The sequence below is a fragment of the Coenobita brevimanus genome, chromosome 7 (genome assembly GCF_032717465.1).
Source record: "Coenobita brevimanus isolate Jiangsu-jjx chromosome 7, ASM3271746v2, whole genome shotgun sequence".
NCBI lineage: Eukaryota > Metazoa > Arthropoda > Malacostraca > Decapoda > Coenobitidae > Coenobita > Coenobita brevimanus.
Genome location: NC_136960.1, coordinates 33,927,336 through 33,952,259, shown reverse-complemented (window position 1 = coordinate 33,952,259; position 24,924 = coordinate 33,927,336). Strand labels below are relative to the sequence as shown.

At 41.7% G+C, this 24,924-nt stretch overlaps 1 protein-coding gene across 7 annotated transcripts in view; it reads left to right on the top strand.

Annotated features, from left to right (window-relative positions):
- Nucleotides 1–24,924, top strand: part of LOC145404478 (mechanosensory protein 2-like) — a 707,991-nt gene that overhangs the window by 665,927 nt on the left and 17,140 nt on the right. For all 7 annotated transcript variants that reach the window (XM_080276074.1, XM_080276065.1, XM_080276027.1 and 4 more), the window contains one exon: nt 19,853–20,014. In XM_080276074.1, the coding sequence (XP_080132200.1) occupies nt 19,853–20,014 (162 nt within the window). The remainder of the gene's footprint in view (nt 1–19,852; nt 20,015–24,924) is intronic.

The window sequence follows — 24,924 nt, the reverse complement described above, 5'->3', positions numbered from 1 at the left end:
AATGTTTTCATTTTCGACAATTTAGTCTTTTCACCTTTAAATCTGTGTTCTTGTTGACTTATTTTTACACTTTATTTATACAGTATTTTGATTTTCTTTCACACATCTAGTTATATTATCATACGAGTCTTGTTCACGGGGGACTTTTAGGAATTTCTCTAACGCCTCTTCCTTACCAATATATATCAGACTATGGGAGGTTGATGCTCTCTTGTATGTTACTTATAGAGAATGCTGATCCGTCCCCACAGATGCTAATAATACACAAAAGAATATCGTGGTGCAACATGGCATGTTTATATTTTGTATGATATTTGTACAAATCATGTCTATATTAAGATGTTAATAATATACAAGGGAATAGTAATGTATAGCTTAGTATACTGATATTCTCTTATATGTTATTTATACACTAATAATTTATATTATATAGTGAGAAATATCGCGTACAAGAAAACATCAGTCTGAAACATGCAAAATAAACTACCAAAGAAAAGATGTTAGGTTGCCTCAAAGCCCAAGATTATTATTGTTATTATTATTATTATTATTATTATTATTATTTTCGTGTCTCAGGTGGGGGAGGGTAAGAGCCAAGAGCGAAGTGCCCCAGGTCTACCCCGTTTTGGCCCCTTTGGCGTAGTGTAATCATTACCGGGTTTCGTGGGCTTTGGAGTTCCACTGGCATCCTTTTCCCTAACTCCTTGACTACTGTGACATCTGTGTTCTATTCTTGCTATTGACAGATAATTTTTATTCACTTTACGAGGGCACCTTAGCACTGCAAGGGTCTATGTCAAGTATACATAACCCCTTCACCTCGGAACGTCTCTTCTGAATTTAGGGAAGATCTTTCATGATGGAGGTGATTAGTGGAAGTGGCTTCTAATCTATTAATTGCGAAAGGATTCTACGAAGTTCGAGAATCATCTGGAGGTAGCAAGAATAAAGCATAATGTTATCGTACTGAAAACGTTTAAGGTGTAAGATGAGGAATAAATAGCGTAAGGAAGAGGTATCAAGAGATTCCTAAACCCATGAAGATCGAACCACAGCCATCGCTGTGTCTGGTATTATTTATCTACATAATATTACTTCATACTTTAAAAACCTAAACAAACATGGACATCCACAGTGCATAAGACTCTTCTTTAGAACGCAATCAATTCAAAATAACAACAGATCTGAAGTGACACAATACAACCAGGTGATACTTAATAAATTTTAGCACAGCACTTACAAAGCCACCCGTATGGAGCAGAGATGGCTCATGAATCGAAACTAAAAGCATCATATGTCACAATGACGTGAAGGAACAAGCTCCTAAAACCTTGTATTTGGTGGACCAAATATTAAATCTGGCGTTTCACACGTAATTCTTCACCTCTCAGCACTACGAGGTACTAATACTTCATAATTCTGAAGAGGAAGACAGAATACTTAAAATTATTCTCTAGTATATAACTTGAAGTTTTACCAGCATTAACAGACCCAACTTTAAAATTCACTGTATTTCCTTTATAAGACTTGATGATGATGATGATGATGATGATGATGATGATGATGATGATGATACCTTAGGAAGCGAAGCAGTAGTCTGAATATGAAAATATATGATAACCATAAATCGTTATTTCATTTTCCATTTATTTTAAATCATGGAGATGAATGTACTTTATGTCTGAAAGAACTCACGAAGGAAACAGAAAACAAATAGACAAAGAAAAAAAATGTGGATAAATGAGGCCAGTGACTCCGATAGCTGTGTGTAAGGAAGGATGGATACGGAAGCATCTCTACCCAATGTCCAATTTACAGGCAGGAACCGGCAGATCAAATATACCCCAAGTCCAACTATAAAAATTAAAACCACAAACACCCACACACACAGTCACACACCTCGCCGTTCCTCATTGTATCATATTCAGTAACCTCAGTCATTGTCACCTTTTTAGTTCAACTCTAGTTCACCTCTATGGGGAATATGACTGTATCCCAAGTAATCCCATTAATAGTATCAACTACAACGAGTAAGTCGAAACGCCACGTCCCCTCTCACTCGCACATGCTTATCTTTTTATTTTACTTTTAACCTCACGACATTTTCATCACAGTACGAACGCTACGTGGCAATTTTGTGATCACCCATGTGGTAATCTGCTTCATTTTTATTTACACTCCTACGACATTCAGAATACTTCATCTCATAGTTATAACTAATCAGATCTGCTTCTTTCATTTATACTCTCACGACATTCAGTTTAGTTCATCTCACAAACATAATTTTGTCATCATTCACGAATGCTTCTCTGTTTTATTTTCAGTGTTACGAAACTGTTCTTCACACCCATAAGCATTACTTTAATTTTGTAATCATTGGCATATATATATATATATATATGTTCCTCTATTTTCTTCAGTTTTGTTGTTGTTGTTGTTGTTTTTCACCCAGTACACTGTCACTCCCATATACTTTACTTCAGGATATCCGCATCCTTTCCTTTCACCTAGACGTATACGACACTCACGGATGTGACTGTGTAAACATTTTGATAACTTTGTTATCAGTCGTTTACCTATATCAGTTGTATTTATTTGTATCCCCACCGCACTCAATATCGTTGTAGCATATAGTTTGCCATCAACCACTTATGCACATCCAACTTCCTTTCATACACTTCCTGTCACCACATCAAACCAAGCTCTATCACTGCCACATTCGTAGGTATCAAACTCAAAGCCATCACATGAAATCATCAGCTCTCTCAGTCTCACACTGAGGTTAATCTCACCAAACCTCTCTCATCACCACACTTACCGTCACCACACCACTAGCTCTACTCATCGCCAGCCCTAGTGTGAGAAAGACCAACACGGCGTCCACTATTGCCTCTTCCCCCTTGTCTGGGTAGTAGAGTCCCAGCTCAGCCAAGTGTGTATCCAAACATGAGCAACCAGGGTTAAGTCCAGTGTTACACCGTCGCAGGTCAGTGTTGTCGTGGCCGTAGGAGGCTCCCTGGCACCTCCTTCTAAAAAGTTTAATTCGCCAAACAAACTGATAAGACGAGTAGCTTCTGGTTTACCGGGTCATGTTCTGTTACCTCTACTCGAAAATTAGGAGAGTGAAGGAGTACATGGATGCTCATTCATTCAGTGGTTTGTGAGTTTAGTCATGTAATAAGCGTGGTATTTTGTGTATTCCAACGTATTATAAATTATACTGCACTGTATCGTGACAAACGAATCGTTTGTAAGGGGGGTAACAGGACACTGTCAGTAAAAAAACATAACCATATAAGATGATACAAATAATATCAAAGAACATTGATGTGCAATAGGAAAAATAAATAGCCAAGATGAAGGTGTCAGCAAGCCTCCCATGGCCACGGGAATACGTCATATATTGTCTTCTTCGCGGCCTTCCCTGGGTACTGTGCTTAACCAGACGCCTTCCACCCTCACACATCCACTCACCACGACAGCAAACAGCCACTGATTCGGGGCGGGGGGGGGGGGGGAATCCACAAACAACACTGCCGTCAATTCCTTGTCGTTGCTATGATTTTAGGGCCTGCAAGGGTTTACATCCGAGGGTATATGTGGTTTAAGCACCAAATGTTGGGGTTTAGTAGCCTAGCCCAGTGACCAACGCTCTTACTAAGGGGAAAAAAAAGAAAGAAAGAAAGGGAGCTATGGCTTTGTTTTTCCCGGAAAAGCTAGACTTCTTAAAAAATCTTTATGACAGGGCATGGATCCTGTGCTTCTTTTAATGACCCTCAACACTGTAACTGCATCCTTGGCAGCGTAGGAGGCTTCGTTGTGCTTCATCTTTAGCGGTTTATTCTTGCATATGGCCTGTTAATTCTGAGCCTCACGGTGAATTTTGTAAATTAATCTTGCCATATGCAGACGATTCTATCCACGTTAAGAGAGATTCTTGGAAATGGGGGGTTTCGTATAATCTTTGTTAATCCTTCATTAAGAAAAGCCATTCTTTAGTTGAGTAAAAGCGTCTGTGGGTGGCTAGATCAACGAAACGAAAGGGTTAATAGTCGTAGTCTCTGGCGTTGAAGACTTCGTAACGTTTCTTCCTTAACAATTTATTCAGCATATTTACACTTTATATCCACTTGTATGATACTGATGCAAACAGTGCTGATAGCAAAAGACATATGTAACATACGAATATATATGAAGGTACATTATGTAAAATAAATCACTAAAAATGAGGTGTTACGAAGTGCATGTCAATACTTACATTATGGGCTCCTCCATGTCGGCGGTTTTCTCATTTTCATCAGCTTGTTTTTGACTTGTTTGGATTGATTTGATGAAGGTTGTCGGAAATTGTTTTTGGATATTAATCTAATCTCATCTAACCAAATAAAAAGGGATAATAGCGTATTAAGACGTTTTACTACGCCGTGCCCAACAACAACTGACTCCCAACTCTCATGAAAACACCTCGACCTCTTTAATTATGTATCTTATGCAGGGACAGATGAGGTTAATTTAAATTCTAAAAAATACATTCCCGACAACTTGCAGCATCAAATCATCCCACACAGTATAAAAGCAAGGTAATGAAAGAAAAAAAAAAAAAAGGGGGGAGGGCATTGTTTGGTCGGTAGGGGCGCCCATCAACTACTCACTCGGTGTAGTGGTACTCTATCTCATGATGACTCTGCACTGAGTGACATGCCAAATGACTTCCTGTAAATCAGGAAATCATTTAATACGCTGGGTGGTAACCGTATAACCAACCAACACATGTTCCCTACATGTCAACAAGTGGGTTGGAGCAGGGTTAATGCCCTTCCCCGGAAAACAACTAATATTACAAACAAGAGTATGTATGATGGTGCTAAGGCTGCAGTGTGTGTGGATGGTGAACTATGTGAATTTTTCTCTTTGAAAGTTGGGTTGAAACAGGGATGTGTCATGTCTCCATGGTTGTTCAATCTGTTCATGGATGGGGTAATAAAAGAGGTACAAGGTAGGGTAGTGGATGTTGGAGTGGCCCTGGTGAGAGAGGATAGTGTTTGGAAACTCCCTGTACTGTTGTTTGCAGATGATACTGTGTTGTTGAGTGAAGACGGAGGGGAGCTGCAAGGCTTGGTGGATGAGTTTGGGAGAGTGTGTAAGAAACGGAATCTAAAGGTGAATGTAGGGAAGAGTAAAGTGATGGTCTTTGAGAAAGGTGAAGTCAGTGAATGTACAGCGAGGTTGGATGGTGAGGAATTGGAAAATGTGAGTACGTTTAAGTACTTGGGTAGTGTGATGAGTAAGGATGGAGGTTTGGAGGGTGAAGTGCTTGAAAGGGTACAGCAGGGAAGAGAGGTTGCTGGTTCTCTGAAAGCAGTGATAAGAAACAGGGAAGTGAGCATGGAAGTGAAAAAGTTACTACATGACAGTATTGTGATACCAACTCTAACGTATGGAAGTGAAGCTTGGACGTTGTTGGAAGGACACAAGTCAAGAGCGAGAGCAGTGGAAATGAGTTATTTAAGAGGAGCCTGTGGAGTCACATGGAGAAACAGGCTGACGAATGAAGATATAAAGGAGCGTTGTGGTGTGGATGTGGATGTGATAGGAAGCGTTATGAGGAACACACTGGGGTGGTTTGGCCATGTGGAGAGGATGGAGGGTGAAAGACTGACAAAGAGAGTGTATGTGAGTGAGGTGGAGGGGGGAAGAGGGAGGGGTAGGCCGAGGATGAGATGGAGGGATGGGGTGGAGAGGTATATGAGAGAGGGGGGTGTGAGTTGGGAGCAGGGCGGTGAAATGGCGGGGGACAGGGCGACTTGGAGGCGATTTGTTTGTGGCCACCCCAAACGGGATTGAGGCGTCTGGCAAGAGATAGCTAGAAGCCTCGGACCAGGACAGAGAAACAGGTGATGACCAAGGACTGGAAAAAGGAAATTATACGGATTGCAGCATGAAATAAAAGGGGTGCAAATGATGATGTGAAAGAGTGAGAGATTGTCCAGGTGCTTGAGGGTCCAAAAGTGAACGTATGTGGATTAACTGAGGCTAAATGGTGAGGTGAGAGTGTGAGAGAATGGGAGTATTGATGGGGTATATGCGCGGGAGTAGGTGAGAATGAGAGGACAAAGGAGACTGTATGTACTGGTATGTGCAAGAGATGGAAGGAGAATATAACAGAGTATGGATCAACTGGTTCAAGGATTGTGTGGGTAAGACTGAAAGTGGGAATACAATAGTGGGCGACTGTACGTGTGTATGCGCCAACGCAAGATAGTGCAAGCAGAGTGAACGAAGACGCAAATGTGAAAGCGTACATGGAAAAGTCTGAGAGGAATAAGAGAGTGTTTTTGGTTGGAGATATGAATGGAAAAGTAGGGAATGCGAAGGTGGATGGAGTAGTTGGTGAGTGGGATGTACCTGCAGAAGTGGATGAGAATGGCAATGTTCTAGTGGACATTTGTGCGAGGTGGTGGTTGGTGATAGCTAATACCCTCTCTAAACACAAAATGATCTACAGGTATATGTGACGAGTGATGAGAAGGATGGATGGTGGACTGAATGAACGGAAGGCTATGATTGATCATGTGTGTGTGGATGAGAGAATGAGAAGGTATGAAATGGATGCAAGAGCATGCAGAAGTTGGGGGAGTAGACTTTCTGACCACCACTTGGTGGTGATGAAAGTCAAGGTTCAAGTGCAATGGAGGAATAGGAGGATGGAAGGACATGAGGAAATAGTCCATACAAGGATTGTAGAATAGTTGTAAGAGGATGAAAAAGGGCACAGTATAAGAGAAAAGTGGAGGAGCGATTTGGTGAATATGATTTGGAGCAGATGGGGGAGGTGGAATATGTGTGCAAGATTTTCATAGAAGAACTCTGTGCAGCATGTTGGGTGGTGTGTTAGGTGAGGAGAAAACGAAATGGGGTGCAAGGAACAGCATGGTGGAATGAAGAGGTGAGACAAGCCGTGGCGCAAAAGAAGAAAGTATATAGTGAATGAATGAGAAGCAGAGGCATGGAGAAAGATGAGAGACGAAAGAGAGTGTTATATATAGGGAGGAAAAGAGAGGTGAAAAAATTATAAGAGAGAGAAACAAGACAGAATGAGGAATTTGGAAGGAGTCTGAGAATAAAGTGGCGAGAATGTAAGAAAGTGTTCTGGATGGAGGTAAAGAGAGTTAGACAGGGTGGTAAGGAAATTAGTAGGGAGGGGGGAGATAAAAATAGTAGACTGATAATGGAGAAGGGAGAAGAGTGAACAGATGGAGAGAACACGTTAAGGAATTGTTAAATATAGACAGTGAAAGTCATGTAAGTATAAGTGATTGGGGAATGGCTGGGAGAAGGAGGAAGGTGAGAAGGGAGGAAGAGATCAGTAGGATGGAAGTTATGGAAGCAATAAAGAAAGTCAAAATGGAGTGTGTGGTGAAATGCTGAAGCATGGGGGAGAGATAGTAGTAGAATGGATGTGAAAGATGTGCAGATTGGCCTGGGAGGAAGGTAGAGTCCCGGAGGATTTAAAGTCAAGTATAATTATTCCCTTGTACAAAGGAGAAGGTGAAAAAGAAGTGTGTGGTAATCATAGAGGCATTTGTCTTCATAGTGTAATAGGAAAAGCATATGGCAGGATATTATTAGCAGAGTTAGGGAAATAACACAGTAATTATTTGGAGAAGACCAGGGAAGAAAATATTAAGAATATATGGAGTAGATAGAAAGTTGTTGAATGCTGTGAAGCGTATGTATGATGGTGCTAAGGCTGCAGTGTGTGTGGATGGTGAACTAAGCGAAATTTTTCTCTTTGAAAGTTGGGTTGAAACAGGGATGTGTCATGTCTCCATGGTTGTTCAATCTGTTCATGGATGGGGTAATAAAAGAGGTACAAGGTAAGGTAGTGGATGTTGGAGTGGCCCTGGTGAGAGAGGATAGGGTTTGGAAACTCCCTGTACTGTTGTTTGCAGATGATACTGTGTTGTTGAGTGAAGACGAAGGGGAGCTGCAAGGCTTGGTGGATGAGTTTGGGAGAGTGTGCAAGAAACGGAATCTAAAGGTGAATGTAGGGAAGAGTAAAGTGATGGTCTTTGAGAAAGGTGGAGTCAGTGAATGTACAGTGAGGCTGGATGGTGAGGAATTGGAAAATGTGAGTACGTTTAAGTACTTGGGTAGTGTGATGAGTAAGGATGGAGGTTTGGAGGGTGAAGTGCTTGAAAGGGTACAGCAGGGAAGAAAGGTTGCTGGTTCTTTGAAAGCAGTGATAAGAAACAAGGAAGTGAGCATGGAAGTGAAAAAGTTACTACATGACAGTATTGTGATACCAACTCTAACGTATGGAAGTGAAGCTTGGACATTGTTGGAAGGACACAAGTCAAGAGTGAGAGCAGTGGAAATGAGTTATTTGAGAGGGGCTTGTGGAGTTACGTGGACACACAAACTGACAGATGAGGAAGTGAGGGCGCGTTGTGACGTGGATGTGGATGCGATATATGCGTTAGGAGAAATACAATGAGGTGGTTTTGCCATGTGGAGAGGATGGAGAGTGAGAGGCTGACGAGGAGAGCGTATTTGAGTGAGGTGGAGTGGGGGAGAGGTATGGGGAGGCCGAGGATGAGATGGAGGATGGAGTGGAGAGATATAAGAGAGAGGGTTGTGTGAGCTGGAGGGAGGGCAGTGAAATGACGGGAGACAGGGCGACATGGAGGCGATTTGTTTGTGGCCACTCCTTACAGGATTACGGCATCTGGCAATTGGTAGATAGAAAGCATAAAGTCAATATTAATCGAAGTTTCTGAAGCCAACGAAGTTGCGACCTTATGCTCATAAAACAAAGTCATAAATGAAAAACGAATTATTTTTTGAGGTTATATGGAGAATGAGTTGCTAAGGTGATGATGTTACGGAGCCATCTAAGCCCACAGGAATACAGCTACAGCGTCTATTGTCATTCCATTTTATCTCTTCAGCTCGGGAAAGCAATTTTGATGATGCTGTTGTTTTGTGTACTCTTAATGTCTCCAGACGATTTTATTCAGCTTAGGGGAGACTTCCGAACTTGAGAGGTTAAACACAGCTTTCATCATACTGAGTGTTCATCTAGGCTAAATAAAATCGTCTGGGTGCAGCAAGATTAAACCACAAAGAGGGGACAGTGTAGCAAAAGGATTAACAGCACTGTATATATACACTGAAACTGAAACAATATGTACACACTAGTCTGGTTAATTACATGTACCATGTGAGGTTGCCAAGCAAATTTATATACATATCAAAATATGTATATAAAATAGCTTAGATATACGTCCAGATGCCCATACTTCATACAGGATGCCCCGTGAAAAACATGCCAAACATCAGGAAGTTATTCTTGGCCTAATTATGAGGAGTAAATTCTGTATCAACATCAGTCCAGTTCTCAATCGTTACAGAATCAGAGTTACTGATGACTACAAGTATATGGGTGGATTTTAACCCATAGGGTCGTCCGTGACTGTAGCTTCGTAACGGATGAGGACTGGATTCTTATCGATAGAGCTTTAGTTACTCAATATTATCCCCGGCATAACCTCCTTATGTCTGGCACGCTTTTCATGATACACCCTATTTAATATCTAATAGTATTCATTTCTACTTTGCTTACGTACGTAGAATTATTCCTCTCGCTCCCACATTTACACGTAGTCTCCTGTTTCGCCTTTCACTACATTTTTTCAGTTTTCCGTTTTATGAGATGTTCTTTTGTTTTTACCAACTTCGTACTTTATGAGTTCGTAGTTAGAGCTTCCTTCTGCACCGAGCTAGAGCAGAGTTTACTTGTACGCCCACCGGATGTCTTGTGAAACGCACTGGACTCTATAATCTCACCCCTCCACCTCCCTTTTCCCCTTCTCTACCCTCCTCCACCCCACGCCACCCTCCCCCACCACCCCTCCCCCCTCCCTTCCACCCCTCTCTGAGGTAGACCAAACGTTTGCCATCTTCATTACGTGTAGATTATTACAACTACTTTTCTGAAGGACCAGCTTGCGTCCGTCATTGTGTATTTTAACTCCTTACCTTCCCCTGCTATTAAGTGATGCTACATACTTATTACCCGCCTGCACTCACCTCACACACACACACACACACACACACACACACACACACACACACACACACACACACACACCTATCCACATATTCACTAACACACTCAGCATCTGGCAAAAACATTTCGGTAAGCTCAAATTTTCAAAGAATAAAACCAGTTTCAGTACACTCAGCATCAAACACCTCAGAAAGTTCAGTACATGACACCATACTGAACAGAATAACAAAGGCAAACAGATTAAATTTCCATATATAAATTCCACTCAACATACCCTGATCATAAACACCACCGCCAAGCACGCATGAACACTCCCACACAAACCCAATGCGACTGTAAGAAGATAATTTGTAGCTGTTGTTATTCCATCTTAGTCTCTATGTTATCAGACTTGTACAGAGAGAAGTAGCATAGTTTGCTCTCACTTGAGTTCTTAAACCACTTACCAAAGTCATAACAACACCACTAATCCGACAAATCGTTTACACCCATTTTTTTAAAATAGTGACACACGTGAACAGTTTGAACTTTTTGCTATCTATTTCTTTTCTCAGTATACTCCTACAGCTCTTCTGTGTACTTCCTTTCTTTCGTTCCTAACTTTAAGTCTGGAGTCTCAAGTACGCCAGGTGGTAGGATGAGAGGTTGCTTTTAGGAGGTTTGGTCCTCACCCACACCACCACCAACAGGTAACTACATCCCTGCAAGAGTAAGTAGGCGGCAGTGAGAGGCTTCTTCACCTGGGAACTTGAAGAGATTGTCATTTTTTTCGCCCTCTGGCAGACAGTGTTTGTGTGGGGGATGGGTATTTTGCGAGAGTAAGAGATTTCGTTACTTAATGCGAACTCTAGTTGACAGTGAAAGGGTGTGTTATTATTTGACAACAGGGGATTCTTCTCATTACTTGCAGCTTCTAAGTGACAAATTCAGTGAAGCGGTGATTATTTAGCGAGAGTGAGAAGTTTCATAAGAGAAATTTCATTCATTGCCGCCTCTAGTAAACAGTGTCAGCGATTAGGGGTTTAGAAATGAACAACGTACAGAGAAGCATTGTCGCTAATATACTTTACTGTCATGCGGTACTCCCACAGATAATATCCAATTTAACTTATCACGTTAGCACTGAATAAACAAAGATTCACTTTAACTCCTTTCACGAGAACACAAGTCACTTTGCCATTTTTCATCACAGAATGTGAACAAAGTAAGTTCTGTATTTCCATATGGCTACTGAGAAGGTATAATTTAAACATAAAGTACTGGTTATCTACTGAACATATGTAAACCCACCGTACATAATTATTTCACCAGGAGCAGAGAATGAAGTTATACTTTTAGGAAATACCTTTTGCTGATGTTTCCGATGGTATATGCAGCTCATCATGTCTGCTTAGGCTAACCATTAGTAGAGATGCAACCACTAATCGTAAATGAAGTCGTCTGGCGGTTAGAGGAACAAATCAGTGACGATTTCCCTCCTAAATGATTTAACTGACAGTATGAACCAAATTTAATCGTCTACTGACCAACGCATGGAATGATTACCTGCATTTTACTTCCTTTGCAGTTATTATGATATCGCATCACTTTACTGCCATTCGAAATAAATGCAAATTGTAATGGTGAATTAAATGGAACGCGGATGAGACTACTTATGCAGATTTTCTTTCTCTTTGTCTACATTTCCTATATACATTTTTCTTCCTCTTCTGGCTCTATTCTTCTTCCTCTTTATCAGTCCTGGTACCACTCTTAACTTAGTTCTCTCATATTAAAGATTTGCTAACTCCTATCTAAAGCAACGGTTAGGCAACCTAGATACCAAACATTAACGATTATATCAACGATATTAATATGTAAAACTGTACAAAAATTGCTAGCGACCAAGATCACACTGATATTTAGTGAGCCAGGTGTAAATAATAGTGTACTACGCATCACAAAGCTGAAAGTACATGAACCATACTTATGAAATACAACTCTCACGACCACAACCGATCAAAGATATAGTGTATGTGAATAATTTAACTGGTGTTAACCTCTTTGGTTGGACTATGTAATGTTTCTTTCATTCTTGCTACCTTTAGGAGAATCTACTCACCTTAGATGAGAGATTTCGAACTATGAAGGTTAAATATAGCGTCTACTAGCTCCTTCACTACTAGGGTGCCCTCCTAAGCTGAACAGAATGGACTAGAGGTAGTAAGAATATACCAGTATGTCACCTGATTAAAGGGGTTAAGATATACAGCATATAGTTCGGCTAGAGAGAAGGAGAGAGAATTTTAGGGGGGGGGGGAGTGGCCTTTCTCATAGCAGCCAGCCCTGGAGACGCCCCCCTGTCAAAGGACGTCCCTCTACCGCCACACCTAGCCACAGAAACTTGTTAACCTACCGTCAGTGCTCGCGACCGGAGACCCTTAGTCGCACTCTGTGGCCGGGCAACAGTTATAGAAGAAACATTTCAGATAAAGTATGAACGCAAACTATTTTCCAAAGATGATGCCTAATGAATTGGAAATGTGTTGCCGACTGTGCCACATTTTGCGACCTAGTGCCTTACGGTCCCGGCACTGACGGGGTCAACGCGTGCCGTGATCAGGGGCCCGGAGCCTTGGGTGTCGGTTCGATAAGGGTCAAAATAAAGTCGGCAATGATATAAACCATAATTGCCTCTTAATTACCAATCAATTTGAAACTAATTGAAGCGGTTCCTACGGCTCTGAGTTACTAATCAGGTCACGTTAGAAGCCGAAGGACTAAGAAGGTAAGTGGTGCCTGAAACGATATAATATTCTGTGTGTGTTTATTTCGTATTACCTTTTCGTTCACTATTTTTTATTTCCTCATAAACAAAAAACCCTGGCTGCTACATGTTGGTTTATATACACCTGAATGAGCCTCTGCAGACAAGTTTTCCCGCAGGTTTATAACGAAGAACCTCCTGCATTTAACTACTTCCTCTATGCATGTGTGTGTGTGCGCGTGCGTGTGTGTTTGTTCTTTCAATGCAGGTGGTGTTGATGGATGTGGACCCCGATGGTTAAGGGGTATAAAGGTAAAAACATTAAAAACCCACCTGGCTGTAAGTTATACGTGTCTTCATTTGTTTTTTCTCAAAATTAAATATAAAAAAATGATATTTTCTTACTGATAATGATGAGTCTTGAATTTCACACAGATCAACTCTTGCTGTTGCTATGATTCCTTGTCCAAAAAAGTATTTTCACTTGTCAGGTAATGTGAATTTCAATATTAATTGAAGGAGTAATTGCACAGAGTTCATTTAAATTGGATTATCTTCTTTTTCACCTTAATTGCAATGAACATAAATGTTCATAACTAATCACTGCACATAATAATAGGGCTACATTTAATTCGAATTAAGATTTTTCTCTTCACTCCAGTCACAGTGGTAGGTCATATTTAGTTATTTCACATAATATCACCGTAGACCAAACAGTAACAGTGACCCCAGTTCTTTATCAGTAATCAATGAAAAGAAAAAACACCAGACCAAACTATAACCCTTTAACACAAAACCCCCTCAACCGAAACATGTCTTTTTCCTATTTTCCTTGCTACTTCTCAGATAATTTTATTGATTTTTTGGGGGACACAAAGTGAGGAGATTAAAAGCTTTCGTTTCCAATCCTTTCACTGTCAGAGGTACTCCCCAAGGTTAATAAAATCGTCTGGAGGTAGGAAGAAAAAGTAAAAGGTGTTCTTGGGGTGAAGGAATAAACACCAACTCATACATGAACAATATCTTGTCAACAATAAATCTCAACATATCATCCACTCTTCCACAACAACCCTTGCTAAAAAAAAAATGTTTTGCCAACAACAATGCATTTCTCTCTTCAGTATCACAAGCAAAATCTTAATACTTTCAGTCCGATGACCTCTTTTGTTAATTTATTATTGTTTCTGCCAAATGGTTTTACTTGACTATGAGCAGGCCTTCCATGCTGAAGTTGATAGAGAAGGTAAACTCTACCCCGCTCCCCTTCCCGTTGGAAAGGTGTCCTTTTAGGCTGAATGAAATTACTTGAAGACAGCAAGAAAAAATGCAAAGCCCCTTCAAACCGAAGACTTGTGTATATATATATATATATATATATATATATATATATATATATATATAATGTCGTGGGATTGAAGGCAATGCTTTGCTCTTGCAACCACCTGGCGATTTTATTCAGTTTAAGGAGAGACGCCTCATAGCGAAGCAGTCCGTTATAAATTCCACTGTTATCTTTGTTACGAGAGATCAATATTTAGCTGAATAAAATTGTACCGGTATGGCTGTGGCGAGAATGAAGATGGGCGTCATCGAACTGAAAGGATTAGCTCCCTCCACTTTCAGGAACACAGCCTTTCACATCGTGAACTAGCCTGACATAATCAATTTTGGATACCCAAGCATCTTTCTGTGACAGCCATGATTTAGAGCAATGAATGACAATCATTTTAGCTTCCCAAACACATTTCCCTGAGTACCAGAAAATGGAGCAATCACAGGCACAATAATTTTTTTTCTTCACCTTTCCTTGACATCCACGTCAGGAACTGGAACAATCACCGACAGTTACTCAGCCCAGTGGACAAAAACTACTCATACAACACAAACCTGCACTAAACGTGCACCGCCTTGAACACCCAACATAAACTTGCTACAACTCCATGTTGACGGACACTGCTCCAAAAAGCCAAAAGCTGAAGGGTCTCTTCATAAACACAACAGACGCATTGCACTCCTACAAGAAGCAAAACTCACATGCACACACAAGTATCCACACATCTGACGCTGTTCATACAGCTGCACAAGAACTGATGGCTATGAAGAAGCCCTCAACACTTCACATTCATAAATCCATCGCTTGCAAAAACATAACTCAAACAACACAATCGTTCTTCTAGGATGCCACCACACCAACAACAATCACTCAGTGCAGTCTGGCCACAAAAAAAAAAATCAACATTCTTAACATTTACATTCCTCGATACCTCATAAGCCATACCGGTACAGTACAACCCTCAGTTCCTTCCCCAACACAGACACTTATTATATCACTGTCAGGGACTTTAAAGTTAAAAAACATACCTGGTACGAACACAGCCAAGACAGCTGCCGAGGCCACGACACAGGAACACAGTTCGACAACATATACATTCTCATGGACACTGCACAGTACACCTACGTCCCACACAAAGCACTCCAATCTCCCTCCACCTCAGCATCATATTTTGATCGCCAACACTATCACACATCACCACCTGGCAGACAGAAATTTAACTCCCTTCAGATTACGTCCAAATCATCACCACCACAAGAATACACTTCAAAACCAAGCGATCATACATCACAATCAAAATGCAATAAAGAAACTGGACAATATTCAGCCAAGGTAAAGAATATCACTTCAGTACACTAAACAACACGGCCGTCACCAACACGGAATGGCACATTATGAAATTCAGTAACTTATTTAACGCAGGGAAGCATCACATTCCATGAGACAACAAACTGCATTACAAACCAGGCTTTACACTGGAGACTGTTTGCCTCATAAAACAGCACGAATCACTCAAACACAGCTCTTTTCTCACTCAAACATAAGACACCATAAAAAAGGCTCCAGCAATTAAACCAAAACTGATAAAAAGTAACAGAAAGAAGACACAAAACTGGAAAGCTTTTGTTACAGCACTCGACCGCCCAGTAGAAACCTCTCGGCTTTACAAAACACCTAACAGCATTACTAAATCACAAACTATAGCATGTTCAAGACTCAGGTCCCATCACTACCAAAGCCCAGCACATCCCTTCTTACAATGAACATGCCGATGTAGCCTACTTGTGGGCCACTCCTCAAATATGTCACCTTACACCAAAACGCTCCAAGATAGAAAAACAAGCTTCTCTGCAAAAGCCGGCCTTTTCACTTGACCACAAACTAACCCTCTTCACACCATGACAGACACGTAACATTATCAAAAATACAAAGAACTCTTTAAGCACAGGCTCGGATGGCATCAGCAACACACACCTGAAACACTTAGGACCACACGATTATCCAGGCCCTAACAAACATTAGCAACTACTCATTGCAGCAACCCAACATCTGGATAAATTGAACAATCACTACTTTAATTAAACCAAGTAAGAACCCAACACAACCTTCTTCATTCGTACTCACGAATAACCGAATGCATACTTCTTAGCAATGTTACACCTCATGTCCCCCTTGCTTCCTCATGACAAGGCTTTATAGCACTCCACTCCATAAACATATTACTAACTAACCTCAGACAACAGGCATTTGATGGGAACAACTGTGCATATCCCATAACTCATATACGCTTTTAACAACATTTGGTGCCAACCCAGAACGCAAGCTAAGTAACAAACTTCACAACACAAGCACGGAGAACAACATCAAACGCTGGCATGTCAAATCTGGTGGACAAGAACATGTTACCCTGCAGGGTACGTCATCGCGAACTCGGAACTATCATAAAAGAGTTAAACAGGACTCCGTTTTCTCATCTGCAGTCTTCATCCTATTCAGGCATGATATTTCCACACACCAGCTGCTAACAGGTTTTGCCTCAGAATGCAGATGACTTTACCAGAACATTCACACACAGCTTGGACATTGCAACAAGAATGCCACGGCATACATCAGACAGGGCTCGAGGACAACAGACTAATAATCGCTCCAGCCAAATTCACCACCACATTCATTACCAGCAGCAAGTATAAACACAGGTCTCTCCCTAACATAACACTTAAACCATGGACCTGTGTCCCCCACACACTCTCCATTTAGATCCTTAACGTGACATATGACACTGGGCTAAACTTCAAGGACCATATAAAAACATATATGCCAATGGATCTCCAGACTTAACGGACTCCGAGTACTTACAGGGACAGACTTTGGGTAACAAAGAGAAACATTACCTATTGCTGAAACGACATATTAGATTAATGGTGGCCTATGCTTCCCTGGCGTGGGCCCACATCCTTTCTAACACCCACTACAAAACCTGGAAGACCACATAAAACAACACTCAAGCATTATCTTTATATGCACCAAAATCACTCCCACAGCTCCTTTACACTTTGGAAGCCCACCCAGTTAGTGAATATCTTGATATGAAAGCCACACCAGTCTACGCGGCAGCCTGTGCTAACACACAAGCCCTTGTCATTACATGACAGCCTCACGACACAGCTAGGTACATTGAACAATTACCACATAAAAAATACCAGACCCACTTTATCAACATCTCACCTCCAGACATTCCAACACTAGCAGTGAAGAAGCACTAACATATTCATTTCACATGCAAGGTAATACAACTGCTAGATCAGAACAAGGTATTACAAGCCCCCCCCCCTCTCTTCGGACAATCACCCAACAGAGGTATCCCAGAACAGAGCTGAATAAGTTCCCCTACTTCGGCTTATGTCCTAAACAGGACATCACCCAACTCAACTCAGTTACCTAATTAGATTCGGGTTGGGTGGAAATACAGACGAAGCGTGTCCTGCTTGTAGAATAGAACCATACAGCATAACGTGCATAAAGGAACACTGCACTACACATGCCACACTAAGGCGCAGACACAACATCAACAGTGTCAGGAACCTACTGGAACACCACACCGGGGCAGTTGTTTAATTGTGGTCGACGAGTTTGCTCGGCCAGGGGGACCTAAGTTAAGCAACATCAACAACAACTACAACAACCACATTCACCTCAATCACCATCCTTTATTCACCAATATTCTCGTTAACACAGACATCACAACCTTCTCTGTTCTCCTCTCATCCCTTTCATCCTATAAAACTAATTCCACACAACATTACACCAATGAAGAAGGCCACGATCATTTCCACCACCAAACTCCTCCTCACCTACACTCTTACCATCACCAACGCCCTCCTCACAATAGATATCACAAACTTCTCCATCTTTTTCTTTACACTTACCGAGATCACCACTTCACTTATCACACTCATCTTCATCAGTTTCCGTCCACCTCACCAGTCACCCTCCTCATCATAGTCATCTTTACTATCAATATCATTCATCATATCTTTAACAGTCACCCTCCTCCTACAGTTATATTCACTGTCACAATCATCTTCATTTTCACTTAACCGCAAGCACTATCATCCCCTCTAATCTCACCTTCACATCCTCAGCCACCTTCACCACCACAGTCCATCACATTTCCTCTCACGGTCACCTCCACTTTCACAATCACACTCACTCGCCGAAAACTGACATCATCACCCCCACCTCTATTCTCCCCACGATCCATCCAGCAATTTCAGTGGCCTCCTCACTAGAGTCACCCTCACAGCCACTCTCCCTCTCTCACAGTCACTCGCCCTTTCAGTCAGCCACTCTCGCTTCCTCGAAAAAAAAAAAAGTTTGATCTCCTTCTAAACCCTCCCTCCTTCCTAGCCATTCCACTCGCCTCCTTACCACGCTTATTCTCCTCCTCATCATCAATGACCTTATCACCCTTTCCACGAATTTCATAATCTTCCTCACATAATCACAAAAGTCACTACCACCCACTCTGATCTAATTTTCACCCCACCTGCCACTCCACAGCAACTCGCCTTCACTAACAATCACATTCACCGCCACAGCCACAGTCACCTGTACTCCCACCTAAACCACCACCACCACAGGCACTATGCTCACCTCCTTCCCTTGTCCCACCCTACCACTCACCATCACCACCACAGTCACCCTCACTCTCACCTCATCACAAACCCCGCTACTTCCACCAATCTCATCTTCACTAACACAGTGGCCTTCGTCACCATTCTCTTCACCACCACATACCCATATTGTCACGTGAGTCACCTTCCTTTTCACTTTCACCCTCATTCTTACCTAAATCGCCACCATTATGCGAATCTCATTACATCTCAGCCACTTCAGTCACTACCTTCCTCACCACAATCATCTTCATCCTCTCCTCACTATCACCCTTACAGCCACACTCACTCTCATCCTCACTTTCACCCAGTACACCACCACCACCTCTATCTGTACTCATCTAAACCCCTTCAGCTACTCTAATCGCCTCCTCAAAATCACACTTACCACTGCGATCACCCACCTCTCCTCAGAGTCACCATCACAATCACCCGCATACCCAGTCTCACCCGAAACACCACCACCACCACCACAAATACCCACTTCATGTCACTTACACCCGTGCAGCTACTCTCCTCATCTTCTAGAATTCAACTTCATCACTATAATCATCTCACTCTCACCCTAGTCACTCTCCTTCTCACAGTTACCTCATCACCTTCGCTGTGTCTCTCATCTTCACTCTCAACTCACCACACACAACACCACCACCCGGTCTGATCTGGCCTCCACTTTCCATCCAGCCATTGCACATGCTCATAGTCTCTTCTTCATCACCACAGTCACTCTCACCATCACCATCTTCACAGTCACCCTCACTCACACCCAACACACCAAAACCAGTATCCTGTCTAATCTTAATTCCACTGTTACAGTTACTGTTACCACTATCATATTCACAGTCACAGTCACCCTCGCCTCATCGCGACATTCACCTTCACCACCACAATCGCTGTCACACTGCCATCACCTTCACAAGGGCACTCACTCATCTCGACCCTACAATCAACCCCACCACCACAATCACTGACACTTCCACCCACAAAAGCCACCATCGCCCCCACTAATCTCCCGTCCACCCCGCCAGCCACTCCACTCGCCTCCTGGCCGCCACAACGCTGCGAAATGTGTTGGGTACCAAGAACCTGGCGGAGATCCTGAGTGAGAGGGAGAGCATTTCACACAACATGCAGAGTTCGCTAGACGAGGCCACGGATCCATGGGGTGTCAAGGTGGAAAGAGTCGAGATGTGAGTATGATAATATTTACCTGTTTGTGGTCTCTTGAGGAGATACCACACTGAGTGACATGCAGACTGTTTCCTGTAACCCATGAAACCACAATAAGTTGGGTCATGGAGTGAGTAGAGATGTGAGTACGAACATAAGTACCTGTTTGTGCAGTCTTTTGGTGACTACGCTGAGTGACCAGTCAGTGGGTTTCCTGTGCTCTAGCAATTCAATACGCTAAGTGGTAAATACATCCAACACATGAACGCCTGGTGGCCCAACTGGTTAAGGCACTCCAACTGCATGTGGCACATTAGGATTTACATCCGAGGTATGAGAGGGGTTTATTATTGGGGTTTATTATTCACGCAATATCACTCAGGGGTTAGCGACTGGCCACTGTCACCTTCAATGTCTGGACTGCGTAGCCAAGTCCCAGGCTTCTGCACTCCTGATGGGCAATTAAGGGATGAAACAACAAGAGAGAGTAAAACTATTAACTTCTAATGGCAATGCAAAGCCCACTACTGATATAGGCAAATTTCACTCGCAGAATTGGTTGATTCATCCATTATTTGTTATGACTGAAGTGATGCTTCTCGGGAGTGACAAACTCTGCATTAGAAACTGGCTGGAATGTATAATAGACTCGGGGATATAAAGGTTGGGATGGGGGACACAGGCAGGAGCTCTTTCTTGAATGGAATATCCTCCAGTCTACTTCGTCCACTTGTTACAAGAATTTACTCTGCATTATTATTCTATTTATGAAGTTTTCCATCCGCATTTTTAAAATAGAATGAATACAAGGGGTCAATGTGTGCATCCATAGAGATGCTACGGTCAGTGTAAACTAATGTAAAGAAAATTATGGCATTTTTGGATCTTGAAAAGGTGTATGATAAGGTGTATATGAAGAGACTGTGAAATGTGTTAGGTGTGCAGCACAGTATGTGGTTTGAAGGAGAAACTGACGAAAGCTATAAAGAGTTTTTATGATGGTAGCGAAGCATTTGAACAAGTATACAAGTAAATGAACGTTTGGGCGAGTGGTTCAGTATCAGTGCTGAATGAGAAAAGTATAAGAGTTGTCTCCATGGCTGTTTAGTAATTATGACTACGAATGGGAGGAAGGGGAGGGGGAAATAAGAACGGTGAAAACTAGATTTGGTAATATATAGTAAAAGCTGGACTATTTCAAATCGTTATATGCAGACAAATCAGTGTTACCTACCTTATGTGACCGGGATCTTGCAGAATGGTTCCGAGCTGCGTGAATTTTTGGCCTGTAGGAAACCAGCAGGCTCACACAATGAAAGAATTATTGAAGCGAATTTCTGCTCTCGACAGTACTCTTGGAATGGTTGAGCTTGTAAGAAAGGCTGTATGTCATTAGGAGAGCATCAACAGGACGACAACACCTGAGAATATATGTGAAGGCACATTAATGTGTGTGTGCGCTTAGATTTTCGTCCCTTGACTGTGGTCAAATCCAAATTTAGGTTACTGACATATAAATACCCTACACACCCGACCACTTGAGGAGTGACAAGGTATATGTAAGTAAATTTGACGGTGGGAAAAGACGAAGACAGCCTAAAAAGAATACTTATTGTAGTAAGTGAATATGTGACAAAGCGAGTTATGAGTGATTAAATAAAAGAACTAGCGAGACACAGAAATGGATGAACGAAATATGTGAGGACATATCATGGCAGAGATGTTGCCCCATTTATAAATGGAGATCGTGGGAGTACTTCTCCTCCTGCAGGTGTTGCCAGAACAACACTGATGTTGACTTGTGCTGAAAAATTCGAAGATTTAAATGATGAATGACTGGACGTCTGGACATTGCTATTCCTCACCCTGCCCTAAGGTTGGAAAGGAGGTCCGGATGATGATGATGATGATGTGACTGGAGGTGTGAAGTATTTCACTGGGCACTGTGAGACTAATTCTCATAAGTCTGTGGTTTCTCTTCCCTGATTCCGGATCCCACCCATCTCATTACAGTGGTAATGGCGCTGATGATTCATCTACCGTATGCCTTTTGCATAGCAAGTATACATAGCATCATGTCACACACACACACACACACACATATATATATATATATATATATATATATATATATATATATATATATATATATATATATATATATATATATATATATATATGTAACATATAATGAAACGTTTATGACCTCACATAATTTTCATTCCAAACTTGGAGGGGCTTGGATGTCAATGAATTATTAAAACCACTTCGGCTTGAAAACTTTCCCAGGCGGGTGCCTTAACCCTGGTGAAGTAGGTTTTATCTGTTACTCCAAAATGAGTTACGTATGTCGGAATCCTAAAGCTGCAAATTCTGCTGGACGTGTTTCAGTTTATCATCAGTGTTCCTTATCTGATATTATTGTAGATTCACACATTAGGAGGGAAAATTGCCAATACACAGTGGTCTAATGACGACATAGGGAACTGCACTGCAGCAGTGCCACATGGTCCTCCACAAGCTTACCATCGTAATACTGCAATCTCCAGACGATTTTATTCAACTCAGGAGAGACTTTTCGAACAGGAGTTGGTTTATAGCTTTTCTTAGCCCCTTCACAACTAGGATGTTCTCCTATATTGAATAAAGACTCTTGTTCGTAACAAGAGTAAAATATTAAATTTATGTCCTCAGACTGAAAGGGTAAATAAGACTGCACATAAATTAATTAGAAAAAAAAATGGGTAAGAGAACTTGAGATGGTGCCACTATGTGGAAGTAGGTAAGTTACTGATCCGCATCCTCGTAGGGGCGTCTCTTCTGAATAAAGTCGCCTGGAAACAAGGAGGAAGAAACTCTTGTACCCAACCTCTGGTAAACTGTTAAAATGGTGCGCGGTAGAAAAGAGGAATGGGATTGGCCATCAGATGTGTTTCCCTCGTGTCCCCGTTCACTCAGTGGTGGAATGACTGTAGGACTTGTAAGTAAACCAGTTTTTTGGGATTTGCAGTGGAAGATTGAGACATCAGGAAATGACTGTCTGCCTTCATGACCCTCATACAAGCGGCAGGGGTAAACCTAAACATAGTAGTAGTAGTAAGTATAATCATCATCATCATCATCATCATCCGGACCTCCCTTCCCACCCTAGGGCAGGGTGAGGAGTAACAACGTCCAGACAGCCCAGCTTTGCCCAGTCCAATGGGCCACGCTTCCATTCACTCATCATTAATAATAATAATAATAATGATAATAATAATAATAATATTATTATTATTATTATTATTATTATTATCATTATTATTATTATCATGGAAACAATGTATTACTCTAATGAAGGCAGTCACCAAATGTCAGATTACATATGTTGATAAATTTTCTGAGGCCATGTAAGCAAACAGAACGACACAAATTAAGTCTCCTGGGAGGTATGACGAAAAAGCACTTCAGTCGTGAGTAATAGCTCAGCCGAAAAGGATCACATTAGAAACCCCAGATATCATGGCACACCTTTTTTTTTCACACGTATTTATTTCATTTTGTTCTTAATGTATAATGGAAAGTAAGATGTGCTTGGGTAAGCGAGTTGGCGCGCGATCACTTAAGAGGTCTTGGCTCTGAGTTATTTATGAAGGGTCCACGCTCCCCCTAAAAGCGATATATATTCTGTTGGGGAGGTCGACCTTTGACCCTGCCACGTATACTCCTTCAGTACGAGTGCTTCATTTATATTTTATTCTTTCTTCTTCCAAGTGACTTTATTCAGCTTAGAAACGATCTCTCGCTTTGTAGAAATAAATACCGTAATGGACGGCCATATCTAGCTCATCCAATTCGAAAATTCTCACCTAAATTAAATAAAATTATCTGTGCTTCATTAGTTCTAATCTGACAAAGATCCGTAATCCTTTTCAGCTCAGATATTATTTGAGGGTAAATTTGAATAGTAACCAAGGATACTCATTCGTAACTCATAGCTAAGACTCTTAAAATTTCGCGCAACCAGAACGTAATGTTTGAGATGTGAGAAATACAACTTCTTCAGGTGAAAACAATCCTTCTTTATTTGTTAGTACTGATTACTGTATGACAAAAATGACTTCACTTTTTCGGAGTTAAAAAGGGAATTGGTTGTGAGTTCTTTATGGGAGGGATTGACGCTCCCTCTATACGGAATATTCTGGTGGAGATGAACTTCTGACCCTACCGTATTTACCACAGCCCGCCTGGCGACAAGGGGAGAATTTTGCGCAGGAGAAGAAAGAAGGCAAGAGTATAACGAACGTAGAAAGGCTTGTGGAAGAAAAGATTAGTCTTTTCAGGCGAAGATGGAAATGTACAATAGCACAATAATGGCGTCAGTGCTGTATGGACGAGAGGGGTGGCCAGAAAAGGAGTAGAAATGATGGTAATGAAATGCCTAAGGTCTAAATGAGGAGTATGATGTTTAGCAAGGCAAGAAAATGACACTGTAACCGAGAGGTGTGAAAGCAGAAGTAGCGAAACTGAAAGGGTAGTCCAGGGTGTGCTAAGGCAGTATAGGCATATGGGGAGAATGAATGATGAAAGTTTGATGGTGTTTAGAGCAGAAGTGGAGGGAGTGAGAGGAGGAAGGACCCCTAGAAGATGGAAGGACATTGTGAAAGATTTTAAATCACTGAAGTGAGAGCCTACAGGAAGGTGCAAGGCTTGGTATGAAGTGGCTAATGTGGGGAAGCCCCACTGTCAGTGACTTTTAACAGACAAGAAGTGAAAACGACTGGAGTAAACAGAAAATCAGGAGGGTATGCTTATGGATGATTTTAAAATGCTTTGTGCAGACCATTACACACGGCTGGATGTGTGAGGCTGCTTTCTCCTGTTTTCTTGCGCTACCTCGCTGGAGCGGGCAACGGTGAATATGTAACAAATATATGCTGTAAAAATCAGT